Source organism: Drosophila virilis, chromosome 2 (assembly GCF_030788295.1).
Source record: "Drosophila virilis strain 15010-1051.87 chromosome 2, Dvir_AGI_RSII-ME, whole genome shotgun sequence".
In the NCBI taxonomy this organism is placed as follows: domain Eukaryota; kingdom Metazoa; phylum Arthropoda; class Insecta; order Diptera; family Drosophilidae; genus Drosophila; species Drosophila virilis.
The window spans coordinates 16786426-16810585 of NC_091544.1; the positions used below are offsets into that span (position 1 = coordinate 16786426).

Below are 24160 nucleotides of genomic sequence, written 5' to 3' on the forward strand. Positions count from 1 at the left end.
ATCACCATCAATATATCGATGGTTTTGGGTATTGACCATCGATATTTTTGGCTAATAGCTGATATTGGTATGTCTGGCAACACTACTTTTATTTAGCAGCGACGTTGCGTGAACGAAATATTTTACAAAAATAATTATTTATAATTAATATTGCGCTTGATGTTAAGTGTTTTTGATGAAGAGGCGAACTGAAAGCACTAGCGCTGATAACACGTCGTGATTTGTAAGCAAGTCTTGCCTAATTCTCAATCCGCAGAGAAAATTATAGCACAAAAGTGAAGCGCAAAAATTTCACACAGCAATATCCACAGCCTCAAGAGCTCGAGTGAATAAACGAGAAAACATTGCGAGTGCGATTGCGAGTGTCTTGTGTGTGCGTGTGTTAGAATTAACATTTACGTAAAAGAAATATAAAAAAAAAAAATAGAAAACATCTTTAATTAGCAAAATATTTAATGTTAAATCGCAGTAGAGGCAAATTTAATAAGATCTTGCAGCTTCTCGCGGTAAATAAAAGGCTCCCTCTTTTCACTAGTACCTACCCAACCCAAAACGCTCCCCCTTTTGACATTCAGAGTTTAACATTTTTTTTTTTTTGCATTCCTATTATTGTTTGGCTTGAATTTTTTTCTGCAACTATTAATTATGCATAGTACACACTCAGTTTATTTCTATTCTCTCTGTTTCCCCATGTTAGCGAGCAGAGCTGTCGCCCTCCACGCGTTCTAAGGTGACATATAAAATATGCGAGTGTTTGAAAATATTGCTCATGTCTTTTGCATATATTCCGGTTGCTCTATACAATATTTTTGTAGCAAAATGTAAAGGCTCACAGACACCCCACCCGTACACCGCTACTCCCCTAAATATATATCAACAAATGTTGTCCACACACTTGATGTTCGCATGGGAATGAGATGAATTCTTAGTCTGGCAACTCTGATCGACGGCCATTGCTTCGCAACTTGTTGCTTGCTGTCGCATTGCGTCTGTATGTTTTGATATTTGTATTTATTTTCTGTGTTTGCAATTTCACGGAAGCCACAAACGCGTTCAGAGTATTTTAATTTTTTTGCGGGAGCCGTCGCGTGATCATTAGCTCTCAGTGTGCCTGTTAATCCGCAGCCCAATCGAAGTAATCCCTTCAAAACTTTAATGTGTGCGTGCATACATGCATATAAACTGTATGCATGTGCACACATATGCATTTGTATCGGAACTGATTGAGTGCAACTTCTTAGATGTGCTTAGAACCGTTTAGAACCGGATTCGGCGTGCTTAAAGCTGTAACTTGGTATTAATATGTGACAACTTTGTCTTCGGGCCAAGTGCGCACTGCTCTTAGCGGTTTTCTTTTCTTTTTACCCCCATATTCGCCAAGGTACGATTGTGTGTGTCTGTGTATTCATGTGCATATGTGTGTAGGCTGATCGGTCAATTTTTTTTTTTTATTTTGCATGTTGTTGTTGTCATCTTTTTGTCTAATTTGGTTTTGTTATTGCTACGTTAATTTTCTTTTAAACACTTCCACAGCGGTGGATTTTGAATTTTGCCCGCAATTATCAGATACAACTCAATTAAGAGAGAACTAAGAAATAAATACGAATTAAAGAGAACGAAAATTATACAAAAACTCTATTTTGTTGTATGCGGTGACAGCTGTTGTTGTTGTGTTGTTAAGAGCCAATCAAGAAGAAGCAGTACAATTTTAAGCTGCAGATAAAACTGAGACCGGATTATGGATAACGACGCGTTAGAAGCAGCAACAAAAAGCACCACAGCAGCAGCAGCAGCAGCAGCGGCGGTGTCACCAACATCAGCGCCAGAGGCAGCAGCGTCTATTAAAATCGAACCGGCAACAACAAATAACAACAATAACAAAGTCACAACAGCCGCTAACGGTATCAAAGAGAATAACAGTAACTTTAGTACAACAACAACAGCAACAGCAACAACTTCAGCAGCAACAACAAGCACAACGCCTATCGTTGTAACCAGTGGAATTGTTGCTACTCCCATCAAAAGCGAGGTGAGTAATAAATGTTTTTTATTTTTTTTTTTTCAAATATATGTACATATGTATTCGTGCACAATACGTTTTCAAACACTTCTAGTACAGATTGCTGATTGATAACCTATGCCTATTTCGATATTATCACAAAACAAAATATTATTTAATGCTATTCTCTGAGAATCGATTATTTTATTTATAGTAAAACTTGTTTTTGTATCTAATCGGAAAATGAGAAATTTTCCGCCGACGACTACTGTTTTACATTCAATATCGAATATGCATATAGTTATTACTAATATCGCAATATGTATTAGGCAAAACAATAAATGATCAATGTCCCGACCCAATAGAGCATGCTTAATAATTAACGTCAATTATAGAACGATTTATGTGTGTTAGTCTCGTCGTATCCCACACACTTATAGACCTCCTTGTGGCCTCAACCTTAACGCACTTTTGCTTATCTAATCTTATCATCGCCAATGTGTACACATATGCCTAATGATTGATTTCAATTAGAGTCTCACTGTTTCGCCTTCCAAATCAAGAATCGTTGTAGTGAATACACCAACACATGCATACGCATTAATGTATGTGTATTTAGAGAATGCACATTTCTTTGTTGGTATTACTAAAACCGAGACTAACAACCCACAGGCGACAGCTCAGCTTAGGCGGCAAGGATTTGCACAGACCAAGGTAATAGAAAGGGTGCCACGAAAAGGGAACTAAAGCTTAATGTTTGAAAGTGTTTTATTAGTTCATTTGTTTGGTTTTTACTATAATTTCAATCTATTGCCGCCGCCTTACCACCCCCTCCCCCTGCCCCTGCCACTGCCCCGTCTCTTTCCATCTTCAAGAAGATGAAGCGCCTTACTCTGCTGACCATGAATCTGCTCAATATTTGCAGGCTAACAAGACAGACAAGGACAGCACACCACCGCGTGATGCACCGCCGCCCACGCAAATCACCAAGGGCTTGAACCTGACCACCACACCGCTGATGCGCAAGGAAAAGCGACAGAGCAGCACCCGCTACAATGTATCCAAGAACTGTGAACTGACGGCGCTCAGTCCGCTCAATGAAAGTGAGTAAACAAAATATTTACATATGTATGTGCATCTACATATACTACATATAGATGTAAATATGTATGTGTAGTGGTGTGTATACTACTTAGTAATTTTGTTGATATATGATTTGCGTTGCCGCTCAGCTGTCGAATCGCTGCTGCTCGTCGGAATTTTATTATTGTGTTATTATTTATTAAGTAAGTTCGCAAAGGTCAAGTGGGCGATGTTTATTTTGCTGGGTTACTCAACACTGCACAACTTACACATCTGCATACATGTACATACATATGGTATGTTCATATGGTAGTTACGCCTGCCGCCCACTTTTTTTTTGCCATTTGCCTTGCGCGCCACTTACGCTCTCCCGGCGCACCACTTCCCCCGTTTCAGATTTGTTTGGTGTTTTTTATTGCTTATCCACTTGTTAAATTTTAAAACGTTTGCCGTTGGCATTCAAATATGTAGTTCCCTTTTTGGCAGTCTAGCATTGTTTTCGTCGCTGTCGTTGAACACTTTTGGCGCTCTCTTACACGCACTCTCTCTCTCTTACTCTCTCTCTCTGGAATGCCTCTCTTCGCTCATCCTGCGCTCGCCCACGGCAAATGTTATCGATTTTTCAGCCTGCCTGCCCTCAACAATTTGCCTCGCATTCAACACGGCTCTGCGAGAGCTCCGCAATCAAAAATTAAATTCACCGTTTAAATTGTTGCCCAACAGTTGAGTTTTACTGAATTGCTTAGCAAATTATCTCCATTATCAAGCGCGCTGTGCACCGTTATATCAAAATCAAATTGTTAAAATACTAGACATTCCTAAAAAACCGGTTCCGTTCTCAAAAGAAATTCGTAAGTGCGAAAATAGATGTATGTATATAGATATATAGATACATACATACATACATACATACATACATAGTACATAGTACATATGTATGCATTGTAGTTGCTGACATCGCACATCGGGTGTCTATAGATCTATTATTTCTCACCTGCGACTTCCAAACCAGCAATCATTTTGTTTCATACCATTTTCATTTCCATTTTCCGATTCATTTCGTTATCGTTTTCATTTACCTGCATACATAAATAAATCATAATCTATATATTGCAATTCCCATTACAGATGCTATTAACAAAATTTACGCTTAGAACGCTAGAAAAAAGAAAGAAAAAAAAATCAAACAGAAATCATAAGAAAAATTAACCTTTATTAGTGTCGCATTTTTCCTACCCGTCGTTGTTGTTGTTGTTCCATATTTGTTGTTATTAGAGAGTCCCGCAATTAGCAAATGAGAACATTCAGCCAAAGTGCGTCGTGTAATTGAAAGCGATGCTTTTCGATTGCGCCGCCATTAAACAAAGTGCGGCACTAATGAAATGGTCATCGGTGCTATGTTGCTGACGGGTAACCATCACAACGGTCCCACCAAACAACAGCAGCAGCAGCAGCAGCAACAAGCGACTGCAGCAGCAGCCAACAACAACGCAAGCAACTCAGCAGCAGCAGCAGCAGCAGCAGCAGCTAAACAGGAGGAGCCACAACAACAGCATCAGCAACAGCAGCCAACAGCAACCGCTGCCGCCGCCGGCTACTATGCACTGGGTGGCATACGAATACCCAAGTCGCCATCGTTTCACAGCGGCTTAGATCAGCTGGCCGACGACGAGGAGCAGTCGGGCCAGGGCGATAATACCAAATTCAAGTTCAGCAGCGTGGGAGAGCTAAAGGCCAAGTTTGAGGTGCAGGCACGCAAAATGCCACTGTCGCCACCAGAGGCAAGTGCCACCAACACCACCACCGCATCATCGTCGCCATCGTCCTCATCGACTAGCTCAAATTCGTCGGCATCGGCACTGTCATCGCTGTCGCAGGCTGGCTCATCCTCGCTGGGCTCGGCTGCAGCGAGTTTATCGGCTTCCAGCTTATCGGCGGCCACATACGGAGGTGGTGCCAATTCCGCAGCCGCTGCGTTAATTGCCTCCTCATCGCCGTTTGGGTCACAGACCTCCACGTCCTCATTGTCGCTGTCGTCCGCGGCGACGAATGTGCTGCCAGCAGCAACAATAACAACAACAACAACAACAACAGCAGCACCAGCAGCAGCACAACAAGCACCAACAGCAGCCATGTCTAAGAACACGCCCACCACAACAGCAACTGGAGTTGCAGCTGGAACAAGCAGCAACACACTGGTGTCAACCTTGGCGCAGCATTTCTCGGCAGCCACCACAGCCAGTTCATTGCTAAGCACTGCGTCTAGTGTAGTCACAGCTGCAAGCACAGCCAGTTCGTCCAGCAACAAGGTTTGCAGCAATTGGTTTTGCCTCAACCCTCACACACACAGACACAACCAGACACTGCCTCCACCAGACAGATTCAAGTTGTACACGTAATGAATGAAATTCTCTGCTCTACTCATTTCATAAATCAAATCACGCAACCTCAACAATCATTCAACAGTCACCCGTGAGCGCCGCCGCGGCCATTAAGAACATATTGAATGCCACCAAAAATGTGGGCAGCAATGCAGCTGCGTCCAGCACCAACTGCAGCAGCAGCAGCAGCAGCAGCGAAGTAGCGCCCGAGGAGCCACTGCGCTCGACAGTGGCACAGAATCTGGTCGGTGGCATTAGCATTTCCCTAGGCATTGGCCAGCGCAACGGCAGTACGGCGACTGTGGCGGTGGTTTCGGTGGCGTCGTCGTCATTGTTGTCGACGTCGTCGTCCTCGTCGTCTGCGTCAGTACTACGCCAAAACGGCGATGCCATGGGCCACAATCTATCGTCGCCGCAGACGCTGCAACAGCTGACGGGAAGTCCAGGACGCGCACGCGATCGGAATCTGTTTCACTCGCCGCCCAACGCATCAACTGCGCTGGCGTTGCCGCCACTGCGAGGTTGCTATTGGTTACGCTCCTTCTTAGCTTCTTAGATCCATTAAAAAAAATAGTTTTTAGTTAAGCTTGCTTCCGTCAGTTTTTTTTTATTTATTGTTGTTTCGTTGGTCTCCGTTCGATTTGTAGTGCATTTAGTTTATCGAAGATACGGTTTATATATAGTTAAAAAACAAACCCTTTACTATTTGCCTCCATAGAAACACCAGCGCAGGAGCGGGAGGAGCTGTTTCTACAGAAACTACGGCAATGTTGCACTCTATTCGATTTCTCCGAGCCCCTAAGCGATCTAAAATGGAAGGAGGTCAAGCGCGCCGCCCTCCACGAGATGGTCGAGTATCTGTCCAATCAGAATGGCGTTATTACAGAGATTATCTACCCGGAGGCCATCAATATGGTATGAATGATAAAATTCAGTTTTTCTCAAGGTATTTCTCTATTTTATATTATTTGTTTAGTTTGCAGTAAATCTATTTCGCACCTTGCCGCCCTCCTCGAATCCCAATGGCGCTGAATTCGATCCGGAAGAGGATGAGCCAACATTGGAGTCATCTTGGCCACATTTGCAATTAGTCTATGAGCTATTTTTGCGTTTTTTGGAGTCACCCGATTTCCAGCCAAATATTGCAAAACGTTATATCGATCATCAATTTGTATTACAACTGTTGGATTTATTCGATTCAGAGGATCCGCGTGAACGTGATTTCCTTAAGACTGTTCTACATCGCATCTATGGCAAATTCTTGGGATTGAGGGCATTTATTAGGAAACAGATCAACAATGTGTTTTACAGGTCAGTAAGAGCACAAGCAAGGTAATAGGTTATTTAAAGTTTTATAGTTTTAAGCATTATAACAATAATAAGTAACTTTTATTTATTTTTAAATGTATTTTTTTTTCCCATGTGAATCAAATGTTTGAAACAATTTCAATTTATTTACAGATTTATCTATGAAACGGAACATCATAATGGCATTGCCGAGTTGCTGGAAATATTGGGTAGCATCATTAATGGATTTGCTTTACCGCTCAAGGAGGAGCACAAACAATTTTTACTTAAGGTATTGTTGCCATTGCACAAAGCCAAGAGCCTCTCCGTATACCATCCGCAGCTGACATACTGCGTGGTGCAGTTCCTTGAAAAGGATCCCAGTTTGTCAGAGGCGGTCATAAAGTAAGTTTGCAGTATCCGCTCTTTTGAATACAATCGAGTTTAACCTTTGCACACTTGCTTCTTGCAGAAGTCTATTGAAGTTTTGGCCCAAAACCCACAGTCCTAAGGAGGTTATGTTTTTGAATGAGGTAGAGGAGCTGCTCGATGTTATTGAACCGGCCGAATTTCAGAAGGTCATGGCGCCCCTATTCCGGCAGATATCCAAATGCGTCTCTTCGCCGCACTTTCAGGTGGCGGAGCGTGCACTTTATTACTGGAACAATGAGTACATTATGTCGCTGATAGCGGACAATTCGCAGACCATATTGCCCATCATGTTTCCAGCGCTTAATCGTAACTCTAAGACGCACTGGAATAAGACCATTCACGGTCTCATTTACAATGCCCTTAAGCTATTTATGGAGATGAATCAGCGACTGTTCGATGAGTGTAGCAAGAACTACAAACAGGAGAAGCAGCAGTAAGAACATTAAACCTCGATAGTTTATCCTTTGGCTAACGAAAACCATCTACTCTGCCAAATGTTTTTTTAGGGAACGCGAGAAGCTTACGCAACGCGAGGAGCTGTGGCAACAGGTGGAGAGCCTGGCCAAAACCAATCCGGAGTGGACCAAGGCGCGTCGCTTTAGCGATAGTCTGTCGATGTCCGATAGTCAAATACTGTACGATCAATACAATGAGAATTGTGATCTAACCTACGATAAGCTTGAGCAACAGTCAAGGCCGCCGCCGGCGCTAAAGCAACAGCCAAACCAGGAGCCCAGAGAGGTGAGACAAGCCTTAGCCACACTAACCACACTACACAACTACTAACTGAACACAGCCACACACCAGCGTACTGTGTACGTGTCCGAGAAAAGTGTGTGTGTGTTTGTGTGCTTGTGCGTCAGCCAGCTAATCCTTCAACCACCTGTCTTAACACGAATCGTACGAACGAACGAACGAATGCCTGTTGCAAACAATAATCGCACTCGTGTCAGTTATAAATACATGTTTCTGTATCTGTATCTATTAATATATGTACAACTTATTTAATCGTTCCTTTTCTTTATTACGCAACTACTTCCAAGCACCCACACCCTCTATTTCCCTCAATGCGCATAACATACAGAAAAATGAAATAACCATATATGTGAATGTTTTGACTAAATGATGCCCTGCAAAAACTCTATTTTAATACATTTTATTAACATATAGCTAAAATACAAAATATTACTTGTAACACCAATTGTTTTATGTTATAATCGATTTGTTTATCGATAATATCTTTACAAATCCAAAATCGTTTCATATTCCTTTACTAAATTAAGGTAGGGCATAGCTAGTGATTTTTTTTTTTAGGGTCTTAATACAAAATTATTGCTACACTAATATTTTTATTGTCGACAAAGTTTCTTTTGTTTCTCAAGCTAAATTTAATTAAATATCAAACTATTTCTTTGATGGCATTTGTTTGTCATATGTGTATAAATACGTATGATCATTTGCACTGCAATTGAGAGCATCGATCACTACTCTTTATATAATCATATGGCATATTAACTATATAAGGTAAGACAGATGCCTTTCACTAGGCGCTAATCGAATGATATTAAACTGTGTGCTATTCGCCGAACGATAAGATTGCATTTTTGAGAAATCGATAAAGATCGATTAGTATCAAAAATGAGTTTTAATATAACTGGTAGCTAGATGAATTAATTTAAACTAATGCGAGAACAGAAATCATTTGTCATTTACTTTAATTATAACTAAGCATTCCAACATAAAATCTACGATAAGTGCAAAGTTTTAAACTCGTTAATACACCATCTCCTTTTCACTACGTCCATGGCTGTTCGATCTTTAAAATCGCAACAATGTAAATAATATAAACTTCTACTTTATGTGTATATTATATGTGGTATATGAATGTGTGTGTACATAGATAATCGTGCGATGTGTTTCCCTTATGCGGTGTCTCGGCAACTAACTATAGCACCCATTCTAAGCCACATCATCACGAACTGCACCCGGCAATAACATCTTCAGATCTTGTAACTGTCAAACGTCAAGTGTCGTACACTTATGTAATCGTAATCGTAAACGTAATCGATAATCGGTCTGGGTTCAGAGGTGACAACATTTAAATGCCTTACTACGTCTGCATTACGCTCCCCTCGCCCACAGATGCGCGGTGAACGGAACAAGGACAAGCCGCTGATACGACGGAAATCCGACCTGCCCTCGGACAGCGGTACCGTGCGCGCCCTCATCGAGCACAAGCGAACCGATGAGTACCTGACAACGCCGCCCCCAGATGCAAACAACTGTTAGGCCTGCTGTCTGTCACCCCATTCTCTCGGGCTGGTCCTCCCTCACGTGCCCGAACGCTGGCGTTGCACAGACGTCGCTAAGGTTCTACATACATAGATTAAACACAATACACATATAGAACACATAGAACACTTATATAGAAACAGAAATATGTCTAATCGATGATTATAATGATAGGGGGCTGGATGATGCTGCAGATGATTTGATGATGATAATGATGATGATAATGATGATGATAATAAGATGACGTATATTGTTGTTTGTATGTTTTGTGAGCGTGTGGCAACAAATGCAGCACACAAGTTTTATAGAAATATATTATAAATTTACAATAATAACTAAATAATAAATAAACACGCATAATACCAACCAATAAAATCCCAAACAAATTCTAGCTGAAAGGCGCTAAATGCTTTTTGTGTTTACCGCGAAACATTGCATGAGCCAAAAAGAATTAAACGAATTAATGAAATAATATTTAGCCCCAATTGTTGTTCTGCATGCAGCCATTGTCAATTTTTTTTTTTAAACACCATTCCAATAATAATATGGATTCATTATGCTCTTACCATTTCAGTGAATACGTCAAAATTTGTACAGTTTTTGAATTGACATTGCGTAAGCTAAAGACGTAAGAAACTACCACCTTTGATTGAGCATTACCTACCCATTTATACATACTACTATGCATATGTGTGCTACTACTTCGATATAGCTATAATATTCATCCACACAAATACCCTGCGTGCTCTCAAACGGTATACAAAAGTCAATAATAATTATATAGATATATATATATATATGCGATTTAACATGACTTTGCAACACTGGTCATTGTATTTCTGCTTGTAATTTACTTCAAAAACAATAATATGAGATAAACAAAAATCTATGCAGGTTGAACAATAAATAAAAATTATATATTCTACAGTAAGCACAATAGCTTATATTGACACACAATAGAGTTAGCGACAATTAAATATCACACCGAGCTTATTAAACAGTATACAAAAAAATTGCTGAGAAAAGAGAAAGGGTACATTTTGAACGCATTGGCATTTTTTTTTTTTTTTTTTTTTTATTTATATTTTGCTTACAATATAACAAATATAAAAGCTAAAATACCAAACTTAAAAAAATAAACATAATGGAAAATAAATATATTGGTTAACGTATTGAAATGCAAAAGTTGTCGACAAACGCGCCAGGAAAAATAATATTAATAAATCAAATATAGCGTTTTGTTTCGAACGAAAACTATATTTTATGTATTTCGTATAATTAGGTTTTGTTTTAATAGATCCTAATATTGCAAATTACTTTTGACAGACCTAACAGCTATTCATGAATTAGAATCAGCTCAATTTAGTGCAATATTCTTGACTTTTCTATACCGTTAGGCAGCGGGTCATATTTTATTCAGATACAGATACAATAGAGGCAGTAAACTCTACATACGGCTGAACCGTAATAAATGATAATTATTATACTATATGCGAATACCTTACCATTAACTGCTTCAATATATGCGCTATATATTGGTATATATGTATTGCAATTTGTTATAAACAAATGTGGTATGTATATTTATGTGTGTGCTTATGTATGTATGTATTTTTTGTGTGTGTACTGAATATTGAAGAGACACTATATTTGATGAAAAGAGAGAAAAAAAAAAGGCGCAGACATTATAATCCGTAGGAGATACTTACGTATTTGTGGACTTCAAATAATTAATAAGCAGATGTTCCTTTAGATAAATTTACATTGAAACATTTTCTTCTGTGTAAGTTGGGGCATCGACACTTAATATGAAACCACGGGAGTACTCCAACTTCATCGACATCAACGTGAATAGTGTGTATATCGCTTGATCATTAATTATCATCCCCATTAACTCTGGAAACGGGGTCAAAAACAGACTTGGACTATTGCTGGTCGTAGCTACTATTTCTATATAATTAAATATTTAAATATATATTTACATACGTATATATGGGATCCGTGACAGTCATTAATTGGCACTGATGCCAGGCAAAACAGTCATTATATATTATATACGTATAAGACCTGGTATATGGCCCGGATTCTTAATTAAAATATTTTCAAATATTCTAGCAGTCAGTTTAGAAAAGCTGATCAAATTTTTGCTACCACTACCAAGTGCTGTACAGGCCAAGTAAATGAAAGGCTTCATTTAGTTATAGACACATATATATTATATATAGAGATGTATTTACATATTTTTGGCATTATAGATACATATGAAGGATTAAAGAACAATAAAAAAAAAAGAAGGAAAATTCCATAGGCTGGAAAACGGTGAAAAAATCAAAGTTTTCAATATAAGATCAACATTAAAACCATATTATGAGTTATACAGGCCTATTAAACGGAATTTGTAATAAAAGGCATATAAAGCGTTAACAAAAGCGTGTAATTTTTGTAAAATTATGAATAAACGTTAAATCATGTCAAGAAACAGCCTTTTAACACATTCATTTCAGAAGATAAAGCTGCGTTCGGGCAGGCAAAATATTTATAAACCCATATATTTAAAATATATTTGCCTGTCCCAGCACAGCAATATTTGACATCATTAAAAATAAACAACTTATTGGAAGGAACATTTACAGAGCGCCTAAATTACAATTAACATCTAATTACACAGAACAGGACGATAAAATATAAGAGATTTGGCCATGAAGTTGAGCAATCTCCTCTTCAATTAGCTGGAGACTGAAGAGGCACAAGTCCTCGTGTCTTGCCAGCCAGCTCTGTCAGATGTTGTTGCAGCAGCCGCTTGTTGAACTTTACCCTGTTGAGCATACAATTGGTGTCAGGAAGATATATAATAGCATCTGCGAGGATTTTACTTACTTGATGATAAGCGTAACATAACGCGACTTTTCTGCCTCGCTGATGAGCTCAGTTGGAAAGTTGGGCACGGACATTACAGTCTTTAGCCAAACAGCCATTTCGGCCGGATACTTTTTGTTCATGGATAGAAATACATCAGCAAATTTATCCACTTGCTGTCGCGGCGTCATATAGCCCACACAAATCATGACCGTGTGAAGGATCTGCTCACCCGAGGCTAGCACCACTTCGGTCATATGCGCATGATTCCTCGATTGCATCAGAAATTGTGTAACAAATTGTGTGCTTGCGCGTATTGGACCATTTTCGGGTAGCGTCATAGCGCGCTGTGCATAGTAAATAAGACGATCATAGGCAATCGTTTTGTCCTCCAACACCTGTGGCACCTTTTTAATGATTTGCGTAAGACAGGCAAAGAACATCTCCATAGTATCGGATATATTAGAGAAGTTCTCATGGGGCGTATTCTCAAACAATTTAAAACTGTGCTTCACAAACTCCAATAGCAGCTGCTGCATCAATGGCTTGCAGCTTTCCTCCGAGAAGAAAACGATTATGGCCTGAAATAGTTGACAGATGTTGTTTTAATCCTAACTAAATTAGGTATAGCATGCTCACGGTTTTGGTTATCTCTAGAGTGGGCGCACAACAGCGGGTTTGAAAACTCGCCACAATAAAATAGCACAAGTCCTGCAACATTGGCCTAAAGCTGCTTCCCAAATTAACAATGGCATGCTTTAAAGCGCTGCAGGCAGCCTGTGTAAATGTAGATAAAAGTTTACACGATTCCAACAATTAGGTTTGGTTTTTGCCGCGCACCTCTAGAACGTCTAGTTCCTCTACCCAAAGCTCGGCAATGAGCCGAAAAATTGGCATCGTCTTTTCCATAACCAGTAGTACGGGCTGCACATTGTGTACGTCCTTGAGCTCTTCATCCACATCTGTGTTAAGCGACGAAAACAGCGTCGAGATCATGTTAAGACGGAATATTGTGCGTATGCGCGCTGCAGGTGTCGTCTGCACAAAGACATATCATATAATAAATATAATCAGATATAGTTTAATTTACTTACGGCGCCCGCCTGGCAAATGGTCTGTAGCTCCTCGAAACAGGGACTGACTATGATGTCTAGATATTTGGGTATCTGCTCTGGTGGCAGCAAGCTCATCAGTTTACCTATGCTGAACATGAGACGCACCGAGTCCGAATTCTTCATGCGTCCTGCACTGAGCGTAGCTTGACAAGCATCAAGGAGCGGTTCAGCGTATGGCTTCAATTGCAGTTGGCAATCGCGGCACAGCTCCTTGAGGCCCAGCGTTGCCTGTGCCGACATTGTAGAGTTGAGGCCGCGCACCAGCAGATCAATAGCTGGCGGTATAAAAGTCGGATTATCCATTAGCCACGAACAATAGGAGCCAATTGTCTCGAGCGCAGTGCCGAGTAGCTTCTCGTTAAGCTTCTCATACGGTATCTCGGAGAGCACGCGCATTAGCTTGGGTATCTGGCGTGACTCCTCGCCGCCAAAATGCTCGGCCACCGACTGAAATGAGTAGATACAAGCCTCTAGTTTCGTCCAGTGTGTGGGATGTGTCTGCAGCTCGGCAATGGCCTCGTCTAGCATAGCGGCCAATATCTCCAATATGTAGTCGTCTAACACATCATAACAATACATCTGCAGGCGATAAGGCATTGGGAATTAGCATACTTAATTAACAGGATAAAAGTGTGTGCCTTACAAAAGTATCGGAAATATCCTGACGATAGCAACGAAAACATTCCAGATCATCAGAGTTCCACTTGTCAATGGAGCTCTCGTCGGGCTGTTCGGATTTACGAACCAAAACAGTGGTCAAGTGTGCGTAGAGCGGTTTTATATGCTCCCAGCACTTGCGCTTTTCCTCGTCTGGCATGGCAAAAACATCGCCTTGCAGCATATACCAAAAAGCCAGGGCCATGGTGCTGCATGATTCCTCTACAGGATATATTCCCGGCTTATCTGTGCACTGCAGTATCTCATGTACCATGCGGCACCAGATGGAAAATAACTCTGGATCTGTGGCCGTAATGCCGCTCAAAAACAAAGCCGAATGTCGTTCCACGGCAGACACAAATAGCATATAGATATGCACAATGATGTCTTCATTATCGTTATCCCGCCGCCATTCCCTTTGGGTGATGTCGCATAGTGAATCCAGAAACATTTTAATCAGCACAGCCGCCGTCTTGGGATAGTTGTGACAATCTGGCTGCACAATTATGCTGACCATTGCCTTGAGACAGGTCTCGGCGAGTTCATTTTCGTCGGCAGACATGCAGCCAACGCCAGAACGAATGCAGGGCCAGTAACACTTGTTCACTAGCTCCAACATCACGCTACAGATGCTGACGCAGCTCTCAATTGAGTAGCCAATGCTTCTATGAGTTTTACAATAGGCTTAGTATATAAATTTATAAATATATGATTTTGCACGCACCTGATCCAGACACTGACGCACTTCACCGCACGTGCCATATTGTTGTAGCCTTCGGTGTCCCATTCTGTGTTCATTTGCTGCTTCAAATAGGCCTCGACAGTCTGCAGCACGAGCGGCACACGCTTGCCAATCTCAGCGCGCAGTGTAACGCGTTTTACGGAGGTATGAATGACTTGCGCCTCCTCGGGTATGCCCTGCAGCACTTCCAGCATGATCCACAGCTGTACATCGGCGGTAACATTCGGAATACGTTGATTTTGAAACGTCTCGATTACCTCCTCAATGGCGCAAGGCCAATCCTCCAGCATGTGAACAATAAAAGCACTCAACTAAGTAATACAAATATGGATTAAGTATATCAAGTGATGTTCATACTGAGCCCTTACCGATAGACAAAGCCGATTAAGCACCAGTTTGGGTCCTCCTGCGAATTGCACAATCGTTTCCAAAATCTTTTGCTTCAGCTCCTCACGGTTTTCGGGTGGAACTTCGTGCCAATACTTCATCAGCTTTGAGTGTAGTGTAATTGCGCCAAAAAATTGCACTTCTTGACTCTGTGCAGTAAAAATATAATTTTTCGGGACCTAAGCAAAATTTTAAGGCCACCCACCTTGCCCAGCTGCATAAGCTGCCAGGAAAACTGCCAGGCCTGTGGGCTGGCCTCGGCCTTCGTCAGCCATTCGTGTGTGATTGCCTGTTCCTGCGATGTGGAACGGTAAAAGACAATCACTGCTTCCTCCAGTTGCTCAATACTGATGGTTTCGAAATCCATGCTCAACTACTTCTAATTTGCTACCTAAATAGCCCAAGTCCCAGCAGTTTAAGCAGGACTTGGCTTTTTCAATCACTTTTATTTGGATGCAAAAATGAGCTCTTAACGCCTAGGGATGGCCCAAGAATTTAATGCATCGACAATATCGATAAGTTGGCAAAGTATATACAACGATAATTCGTATTGACCGATAGCTTGCAGTGCATCGATTGTTTCAGATTTGAAACATGTGGACAGACATTTAGGAACTATTCGGTTTTTGCTTTAGATTTAGAAATTAATAAAAACATCTCAAATAACGGGATATTTATTCAAATTTTACATTTCAACTTGTTCGTAATTCAATTACTATATATGCTAATTTGACTGCACTTAAACAATTTTAAAACTCAAAAGTGAGCTTCCAGAGGCAGCACCTGAGTTTGAAGCAATGCTCTTTTATAAAACACTTGCTCTCCCGATCCAAATACAGAATGACTTGCTCATTTTTGCACACACTGGTTAGGGCTTTGCTAGCAAACTCCTCCGATTTCGATTCGACCATTGAGCGTTCCCATACACACCACTTATTTGTGCTTAGGCCATGGTTCTGCAGTTCGAGCAGATGAAAAATATAGCTAAAGAATATTTTTCATCTGCTCGAACTACAGCACCATGGCCTAAGCACAAATAAGTGGTGTGTATAAAAATGTCTCATCAGACGATCATAGTCCAAATGCGGCTCATCGATGGCATGGCTGATAACCAGTGCATATTTACGTTGTTCCGGCTTGATGGCAATGTAGGGAGCAGACGGGTTCGTAGTTGGGTCTGGACTTAACTCTGGTATAGATCTCTGATTAAGAGATTCTTTAAAGGGAATAGAAGCCTGTGGCGCCTCTTCGCCTACTGTAATGTTTTCAATTTGCCTGTCTGCAGTCAGTTTTGAGGCAGTCACGGAAGGTGCAACTGGTGGGTATTTCTGGCACAACAGGTATTTTGTCTTGGTGTGGCTTCGCCTGACTCATCGGAGTAGCTGTAGATTTACAGCTTTTATCCGTTTTCTCTGTTAAAGAGCAGGATCTACAAGAAATTAATTATAAAAAATGATCTGTGGCAATTTAAATATGAATTAGCAGTCACCTTTTTGGGGGAGAATCGCTCTTTGGTATCAATTTACTGTTGCTGTTATCTGTCGAATCTGATACAGATGTTTTCGAATGCCAAGAATTATCCGAGTCAATTATATTCATAACATATTGTGTCACATGATCGACATTTGACGGTTGGCTGAAGTTGTTCTGTTTATTACCTTCGTCCTGGTTATAAAACTTCAAGAAGCAGAAAAACTGGTTGTTCGTATATAGAGAAATGGCCGCTCCATTATTATTATCGCCGCCAATTTCGTGATTAAGGATCTTAGAGAGCTCATCAAAGTCGTTCAATGTGCGATCGAGTGTTTTTATTTCCTGTTTATCTCCCGGTATGTCTACAAAGGCTTGCAAATGGCGCTTTAAATCATAGACTGAGGCAGTGTCCTCCATGTTAAAAATGTGGGGAGCCTTAAAAAGCAGCGTTCAATGTAAATATGTACATTAATTTAATTTGCAAACTTACTTTATCATTTCCCTGATCCTCCAACTTTAGTTGTTTAACTACAGTTAAATTACAGCGTTGCCACTAATGGTCAATGGCTTAACGCAACGTAGTGTTGGAAAACGTGAACTAAAAATAAAATGCTTTAACAGCATTCGCATGTACTGTAAACAAACAATTTGTAAACAAATTGATAATTAAATATCATACATTAAAACAATGGCAGTGCCCAAGCGCTTGCTAATAATCGACAATGGTTCGTATGAATGCCGCGTGGGCTGGCACGACACAAAGCAGCCGGAATTGCGGTTTCGCAATGTACTGACAAAACCACGAAAAGATCGTAAGAAGGACAACCAACTGCCGGATGCCTCTGCGCCTGCAGCAACAGCAGAGGAGCTAAGAGCCAGCGCAGAAATCCAAATAGGCAATGACATAATTAATATTGAGGCGGTGCGGGCACATCTCAAATCACCCTTCGAGCGTAACGTGATTACCAATTGGAATCATCAGGAGCAAATTTTCGACTACATATTCAGCAAAATGGGCTTTGATGGAGAAGAGAGCATTGCGCATCCAATTGTGCTGACCGAAGCCTTGGCCAATCCAAATTCGTGTCGCCGCCAAATGAGCGAACTGCTCTTCGAGTGCTACGGCGTGCCTGCGCTCTCCTACGGCATTGATGCTCTTTATAGTTGGCAGCACCATCAACAGAAGCATAAGCTCGTAGCAGATGCACTTATTATATCCTTTGGCTATAGCACAACGCACGTGATTCCTGTGTTGGCTAACAAAATGCAGCTGGAGCACGTGCGTCGGCTGAATGTAGGTGGCTTTCACATCAATAATTATTTATTTCGGCTGATGCAAATGAAGTACCCGGTGCATCTAACTGCCATCTCCAGTCGCATCGAGAAACTGGTGCATGAACATTGTCACATTGCACTGGACTACAGGGAGGAGCTGCTCAAATGGGCACAACTGGATTACTACGAGGCCAACATCATGAAAATCCAACTGCCTTACAATCAGGTGACGGCGACCAATGCACTGCTAACCGTCGAGCAGAAGCAGGAGAAGCGTCGAGAGCTGGCCCTGCGGCTGCTGGATATTAAAAATCGTCGCGAGCGCGAGAAGCTGCAAGAGGATGAAGAGTACTTGCAGGTACTGCGCAAGCTGAGGCAGCTTTATGAGCAGGACAAACTGCAGAAATTCGAACGGGCGCTGCAACAACAGCAAATTGCCAATCTGGAGGAGCTTGACAAGCTGATGGGCACATTAACTTCGCGCATCAAACGCGTTAAGGAACGCGCCGTGGGGCAACCACGGCCCAGCAAACAGCAGGACAAGCTGGACAAGATGCCCAAACCGCCAGAGGGCGTGCCGCAGGCTGAATGGTTGTCGGAGCTGCGCAACAAGCGCGAGGAGTTGCTGCAACGCAAGCAGGCTCGCCAGCAACAGCGTCAGGAGCAGGCCAGGCGACACACGCATGCAGCCCAGGAGCGCATGCGCATTATCTCTACGCTGGCGCGCAGCGAGAAGCGACGCAAAGCCAACGGCGGCGATGAGGAGGACGATGGCTTTGGCATGAACGACAACGACTGGGATGTGTACAAGCGCATCAATCGCTACAATGACGACAGTGATTCGGATGCGGAAAACGAACAGATGCTCGAGTACGAGAAAATCCTGCAGCACTACGACGCCGGCTTCGATGATGCCAACAATGCAGCCATGCAGGCGCTCATTGCAGCCGAGAACTATCAGCTGCACTTTGGCGTGGAAGCCATACGCGTGCCGGAGATACTCTTTCAGCCAAGCATGATTGGTTGCACTGAAGCGGGCCTGGCGGAGCTGATTGCCTTTGTGCTGAAACTTTTCACGGCCGAGCAGCAGCAGCGCCTGGTGGATCATGTCTATTTAACGGGAAGCTGTGCGCAGTTTCGTGGCCTGAAGGAAAGATTGGCTAAAGAGCTGCTGGAACTGCGACCATTTCAGTCCAGCTTTGCCATCTACGAGTCGAATGATCCCACATTGAGCGCCTGGCTGGGTGCATGCCTGCAGGCCAATAGCAAGAACTTCAGCGGATCGCTGACAACGCGAAAGCTGTACCAGGAGTATGGCGGCGAGTACTTCAGGGAGCACAGTGCGAGCAATCTCTATTATCCCACACCAAAAGATTAAATTTTATTGTTAAATTTCCAAATAATGTCCACAATTAAAAGAGTAACTCGGTTACTTCATTGCCAAATAACAGATTCCAAGACTTGGGTACGGTCAGCTTGAAGCCTCCGTCGCCGCCGTCGCGCAACTGCAGGAAATCTTCGCACAGCTCGTTCAGCTCGCGCACAATCAGTGAGGCGTCTGTCGAGTTGTCACCCTCTAGCAGATAACGGAAGAGCAGCATGACCGGCACCTGCTTCTCCTCGAAAGCATTAAACAGCTGCAGCGCATTACCGCCGCCAAAGATATGCTCGCCCGTGTGCTCCTTCCACTTAACAAGCGACGCATTGCCCAGCTGTGCGGCGTGGGCTGCCTTAAAGTTGTCACTGGCCCGATATGCCCAAGGCGATTCCTCGATAACGCGTCGCTCAAAGCCAAAGCTGCCACTGAGAACGATCACACGGCGCGCCGCCTGCAGCAGCTCTACTAAGTTAATTTGAAAACTTTTTGTATGTCGCGCAATAAGTGGCGCTCGAAATTGTATGACCAATAGCTTATCCTCCGCGGATTCATAAAGCTCACAAGATGATACCCGCTCGTCCGGCTCGTGCTGGTAGGCTGAGGGTCCATATACCGGTATCAGGGCGGGATGTGACAGGCTGCCGATGCGTTTCAGTTTTTTTGATGCAATCAACAGGTCGCAGGCCAATTGTGCCGCATTGCCCACACAGATGCTGGGTACGATGACCGTGTAATTGGCCACATCGAGTGTTTTTGCCTTGCTTTTAAGAAATAACATGTTGCTGGAAAGGTTTACTGCTGTGTGGTCCAAAAATTGAAATTCAACAAAAATATGAAAGTAATGTCGCAGTGTTGTAAAGGGGCAGCGTATGTTATCGATATATATATATACATATGTAGGTTGCTATCGCTGCTGGTGCAACCCTGCCAAGTTGGTATTTGTTTTTGCGTTGCAAATGCGAATGCCCGGCTTTTAAAGATTTGGCGAGTAAACATGTCCAACTCGGTTAATATATCCGTGGAGACAACGTGCGAGAACCAAATACGTGAGATCGCCTACGATGGCACCGAGCTGTATCAACCGTGAGTGCGGCTATTGCCGCAGAAACCAAACAATAACGTATGCATTTTTCTCAACAAGTTGCTTCACAGACCGCCGACACTTTCCGAGAGTCTTGCAAAGTGCGCAGCTCGCATCGACTTCAGCAAAACTTCGCTGGAAGATCTGAAGAAGGAGGAGAAATCAGCCGCTGCTGCCGAAGATGACAACAAGGATGTCAATCAATTCCAGGAGAGCCTTTGGCCCTGGGATGCAGTACGCAATAAGCTGAAGGATGCATATACCGAAATCTGCGTGCTATCCGACGTCATATCTATTGCCAAGGACAAGCGTTACCTGGTGCTGGATCCGCTGCTGGAGGATGGCGATGACACCAAGCCCATTGTGCAGGTCTATAGTCGCAAGAAGGCCATCTCGCAGGCTGCCCAAGTGCTATTGAGCGGTGCCGAGCGACTACGCAATGCACACAGTGAGCAGCGCAGTCGCAACATTTCCGACTTTCATATTGAGCTGCTTCGTCTGCGTCAGAATTGGCGATTAAAGAAGGTATCCAATGGTGCCATCATTGGTGATCTAAGTTATCGCACAGCGGGCTCCAAGTTTGGGATGAGCGGCACTTTTGAAGTGACCAAAGCGGAGGATGCGCTCGACGAGGAGGGGGCCGGCAATAGTGCGAACGCCTCTACCCCTTCCAGTAGCAGTAGCAATAATGGCATGCAACCAAAAGCTAGTTCAGCGCTGCGCGTCATTGTGCCCGCTGAACTGCAGGGCGTAGCATATATTAAAGTCATCACCCAAAAGGATCAAGAAGATCTGTGCACCGCGCAGGTAACATTTGCTTACCCACCTGTTTTTATATACATTAATCCTTATTTGGAAATTTAATTTCAGGTAAATCTAATGGGCCATGGGCCAAACATTACCGCCCAGGTGGGCGTTTGGCAAAAGTCCTTGGAGTTTGCACAGAATGTGCTCTTCTGCAAGGAACTGTTCGCACAGTTGGCACGCGAGGCGATTCAGCTACAGGCGCCAATTCCACATGTGGTTATTGGTAATCAGATACGTGCCACGCTGCTGCCCAATATTCAGCTAATCATCTCGCTATGCCACTCGACCAGCTTCGATTCCAGCCAGCCGGCGCCTATTAATGATCATGATCATGTACTGGAGCATTCGCTGCATCAGCTGCTGCGTGAGGTGCATTATAAGAATTCCCATCATCCGTTTCCACATCCGGCGAGCGCTCCATTGGGTCCCAGCAAGAAACGCATGCTGGCGGGGCCTACTGCCGCGGACCGTGAGGCACTGCTGGACATGACAAAGACGCAAACAATATTGGAACAAATCATTGCCCAGGCTCAGCACATCTTTATGAGAAAGCGCACACAGTATGTGTTGGACACGCTCGCTCGCGATGTCAAGGATCCCCAAATTGTGTCGCACTGGAATGCAATGAACAGCCCCACGATGTCCTGTGTAAAGATTAATATTGTGACGCATGGCTATGATGCCATCGGACGTACTTCTCTGGTTATACATGTCAAGGAGCGTTCGCTGAAGTGCATCTGCCGCGATGGGCGCGTCATGAAGTTGTCGTATGAGCCGCAGGAGCTGCGCGATCTCATACTATGCCAAATAAATTCACATCAGATCAGCTGCCTAGTGAGCCTGGCGCGATACATGGCCTGGACGGTGCTCTCGAATAGCAATCATCTCGGAATTGGCAAGGTAGAGCCTCTCGGCAATGCCAGCTCCTGTCTGCTCGCCTCGCCGAACAGTGATCGCATGATTGCCGTGCAGATACGCTGCGATCCGCAAATCGATGTAAAGGTTTATATAGCGCGTAGTCCACGCCAAGATTTCTTTCCAAGTCCACTTGTGCCGGAGAAGTTCTGGGAGAATTTGGGTGGCAATTTCAAGGAGGTAAGCAACGCAACCATGTATACATATTTCATAATACAATTAACTAAGCTAACTGTCTTTATTGTTGCCTTTAATTCCAGGTGCGCTTTGATAAGATTGAGGGCAAAAGTTTCCTTAATAAAATGGAATTTCTGATGGCATCACTGACCAGCAACACGGCATGAAAGACCCACACACTTTAATTGTCTAGCATAGTATTTATAATTATAAAAAATGTTATTCAAGTAAGCACACAGTATGTAATCAAGCTCAGGCTCGATTAAAGATAGCAGCTCAGCGCTGTATGTTGTAGTACGCAAAGTTGTTCAAGGTGCGTGGCTGCTGGCTGTTCGGTGGCTGCTGTTGCGGCTGCAGGATGCTAAACGTATCCTCTAGACTGACCACATTGGCGCGATTTGTGCTCTGTGTGGGAATGTAAAAAGCTCTACCATATGTTTAACTAGTCATAGGTGCTCCAACTCACCCAACGCTCCAGATCGCAAAAGCTAATGTCGTAACGCTGTCCAGCTTCTGCAACGGATGGTTGCAGCATCGTTTGTGGCTGTGCCACACGCAAATATAGTCCACAGTTCGTCGAAAACAGCACTGGGACGCGTCGCGCTGGCGCTGAGCCGGCACCGTTGCCGGCGCCTGCAACCTGGCGATATGTTAGGCAATTGGGCAACGCAGCCGTCGGCTCTAAATCGTTGACCACGGGAGCAGCAGCCACGTTGCGCGCAAAACCCAGGCAACTGTAGAAACAGGACGCCACTTTGCAGCATGGACTTGTCTCAGTGGCCAGCAGACGGGATGCGATTACAAATCGATATAAAAATGCATTTTATTAACCGCTGATTTATTGATTTTATTGACGCAAACGACGCTATCAGCAAAGAGTTTGCCCGGATAGTGGCTAACCAAAGTAATTAGGTCCGCTGCACATTTGTGTGGGCTCGTTGCCCCGGCAACGTGCCTTGACACCTCAATTAGTCCGACATGGTGGATACGCCAATAGCTGTGCGTGTGCCACGCCAATTTGGTCTCTGCCGCCCAATTTAACTGCACGCATTTCTATACAAAATAATGCAATTAAACAGCAAAACAATCAAAAGATCATTTCCTATTGATCTGATCAGATATTAGCAATCTCTACTGCTCCAATTTTGCCAGCTGTTTCATTTATGTGGCATTCTATTCCAAATCTGTATAGGTTTTACTTTTATACAACATTCTAAATGAGTACGCAATTAACAACTTTCAATCTTAAGTAATTAAAAAATGCATATGAAATGTTTCTAAATTGCCTTTTAAAGAAAGTTGCTGTCTGTCTCCTTTCTCTTTATAATTGCTAAACAAATAAAGCCGGAATTTTGACGAAATTAGTCAAAATTGTTCAATTATCTTTGTCATGAAATGAAATAAAATTAATTCATATAAAGTAAACTTAAAGAAAAGGGTCAAGGATTGACGAATGATAACATTAATTATAAAAAATCATGAATTAATTACAAAATCCAATAATTGATGAATTTGAACAAAATTCAACACAAATTAAAGAAATATCAATAGTTTATTTTCCAGGCATAACTAAAATTGCCTTTAACTTAATAAATAGTAGAATTTGCACATATTTATATACATATATATATTTATTATTAGAAATTTTAGATATCGACCAGTCTTGACTGTTTTGATTCAGACGGTTTCCGCAAGATTCGTTAACGAAGTTTTCAAAGTGTATAGAACTGTACTTGGGAAATAACTCGGCGTTGCTCGACTCGAATTAATGTTGTTGTAATATTTTTGTTATTTTGTGTTGCCAGCTTTTCCTGTGGGTTCTT

General features: G+C 42.7%; 7 protein-coding genes across 13 annotated transcripts; 3 read left to right on the plus strand and 4 right to left on the minus strand.

Annotated features, from left to right (window-relative positions):
• The first annotated feature begins 73 nt into the window (after positions 1-73).
• Positions 74-10963, plus strand: wrd (Protein phosphatase regulatory B subunit well-rounded). 7 transcript variants are annotated; one of them, XM_070207370.1, is made up of 9 exons: positions 74-223; positions 1534-2029; positions 2925-3102; positions 6182-6378; positions 6440-6774; positions 6925-7155; positions 7223-7615; positions 7689-7923; positions 9325-9865. In XM_070207370.1, exons 2-9 carry the CDS (start codon positions 1739-1741, stop codon positions 9469-9471), a joined length of 2007 nt encoding a protein of 668 aa, XP_070063471.1. In that variant the 5' UTR covers positions 74-223; positions 1534-1738; the 3' UTR covers positions 9472-9865. The 7 variants fall into 7 exon arrangements, with proteins under 7 accessions (XP_070063471.1, XP_070063470.1, XP_070063469.1 ...); XM_070207369.1 differs by having other exon boundaries at positions 92-506; XM_070207368.1 differs by lacking the exon at positions 74-223 and adding an exon at positions 1025-1381.
• A 704-nt stretch (positions 10964-11667) lies between these two features.
• cdm (importin-13-like protein cdm) lies at positions 11668-15735 on the minus strand. Its single transcript, XM_002053535.4, has 9 exons — positions 15437-15735; positions 15213-15380; positions 14827-15155; positions 14089-14767; positions 13425-14024; positions 13171-13368; positions 12970-13107; positions 12352-12911; positions 11668-12289 (listed from the first exon to the last, which is right to left on the minus strand). Exons 1-9 carry the CDS (start codon positions 15596-15598, stop codon positions 12196-12198), a joined length of 2928 nt encoding a protein of 975 aa, XP_002053571.1. The 5' UTR covers positions 15599-15735; the 3' UTR covers positions 11668-12195.
• Positions 15736-16146: 411 nt separating this feature from the next.
• LOC26531119 (uncharacterized) lies at positions 16147-17311 on the minus strand. Its single transcript, XM_015172373.3, has 3 exons — positions 17195-17311; positions 16721-17139; positions 16147-16660 (listed from the first exon to the last, which is right to left on the minus strand). The coding sequence occupies exons 2-3, from the start codon at positions 17119-17121 to the stop codon at positions 16498-16500; spliced, it is 564 nt and encodes a 187-aa protein (XP_015027859.1). The 5' UTR covers positions 17122-17139; positions 17195-17311; the 3' UTR covers positions 16147-16497.
• Positions 17312-17392: 81 nt separating this feature from the next.
• Positions 17393-20155, plus strand: Arp5 (Actin-related protein 5). Its single transcript, XM_002053534.4, has one exon. The coding sequence runs from the start codon at positions 17393-17395 to the stop codon at positions 19355-19357; it is 1965 nt and encodes a 654-aa protein (XP_002053570.1). The 3' UTR covers positions 19358-20155.
• Positions 19332-20135, minus strand: LOC6629360 (proteasome assembly chaperone 2). Its single transcript, XM_002053533.4, has one exon. It carries the CDS (start codon positions 20133-20135, stop codon positions 19392-19394), a length of 744 nt encoding a protein of 247 aa, XP_002053569.1. The 3' UTR covers positions 19332-19391.
• A 124-nt stretch (positions 20156-20279) lies between the features above and the next one.
• MED17 (mediator complex subunit 17) lies at positions 20280-22634 on the plus strand. The gene is made up of 4 exons (XM_002053532.4): positions 20280-20440; positions 20510-21245; positions 21309-22340; positions 22421-22634. The coding sequence occupies exons 1-4, from the start codon at positions 20352-20354 to the stop codon at positions 22502-22504; spliced, it is 1941 nt and encodes a 646-aa protein (XP_002053568.1). The 5' UTR covers positions 20280-20351; the 3' UTR covers positions 22505-22634.
• Positions 22608-23160, minus strand: LOC6629358 (uncharacterized; the record flags this gene model as incomplete). The annotated part of the gene is made up of 2 exons (XM_032436359.2): positions 22608-22742; positions 22804-23160. Coding segments are annotated over 2 exons (486 nt in total), but the record flags the coding sequence as incomplete, so codon positions are not given.
• Between the last annotated feature and the right edge of the window lie 1000 nt (positions 23161-24160).

Bases quoted from the DNA above. Each gene is read 5' to 3' on its own strand.
- LOC6629360 (XM_002053533.4), bottom strand. From the start codon at position 20,135: ATGTTATTTCTTAAAAGCAAGGCAAAAACACTCGATGTGGCCAATTAC.
- MED17 (XM_002053532.4), top strand. From the start codon at position 20,352: ATGTCCAACTCGGTTAATATATCCGTGGAGACAACGTGCGAGAACCAA. The intron at 20,441-20,509 runs GTGAGTGCGGCT...GTTGCTTCACAG, and splicing joins GGCACCGAGCTGTATCAACC to ACCGCCGACACTTTCCGAGA. The intron at 22,341-22,420 runs GTAAGCAACGCA...CTTTAATTCCAG, and splicing joins TGGGTGGCAATTTCAAGGAG to GTGCGCTTTGATAAGATTGA.
- wrd (XM_070207363.1), top strand. From the start codon at position 4,465: ATGGTCATCGGTGCTATGTTGCTGACGGGTAACCATCACAACGGTCCC. The intron at 6,379-6,439 runs GTATGAATGATA...TTATTTGTTTAG, and splicing joins ACCCGGAGGCCATCAATATG to TTTGCAGTAAATCTATTTCG. The intron at 6,775-6,924 runs GTCAGTAAGAGC...ATTTATTTACAG, and splicing joins ATCAACAATGTGTTTTACAG to ATTTATCTATGAAACGGAAC.
- LOC26531119 (XM_015172373.3), bottom strand. From the start codon at position 17,121: ATGGAGGACACTGCCTCAGTCTATGATTTAAAGCGCCATTTGCAAGCC. The intron at 16,661-16,720 runs GTGACTGCTAAT...AATTTCTTGTAG, and splicing joins AGCGATTCTCCCCCAAAAAG to ATCCTGCTCTTTAACAGAGA.
- cdm (XM_002053535.4), bottom strand. From the start codon at position 15,598: ATGGATTTCGAAACCATCAGTATTGAGCAACTGGAGGAAGCAGTGATT. The intron at 12,912-12,969 runs GTGAGCATGCTA...CAACTATTTCAG, and splicing joins CTCTAGAGATAACCAAAACC to GCCATAATCGTTTTCTTCTC. The intron at 12,290-12,351 runs GTAAGTAAAATC...TATGCTCAACAG, and splicing joins TATGTTACGCTTATCATCAA to GGTAAAGTTCAACAAGCGGC.
- Arp5 (XM_002053534.4), top strand. From the start codon at position 17,393: ATGGCAGTGCCCAAGCGCTTGCTAATAATCGACAATGGTTCGTATGAA.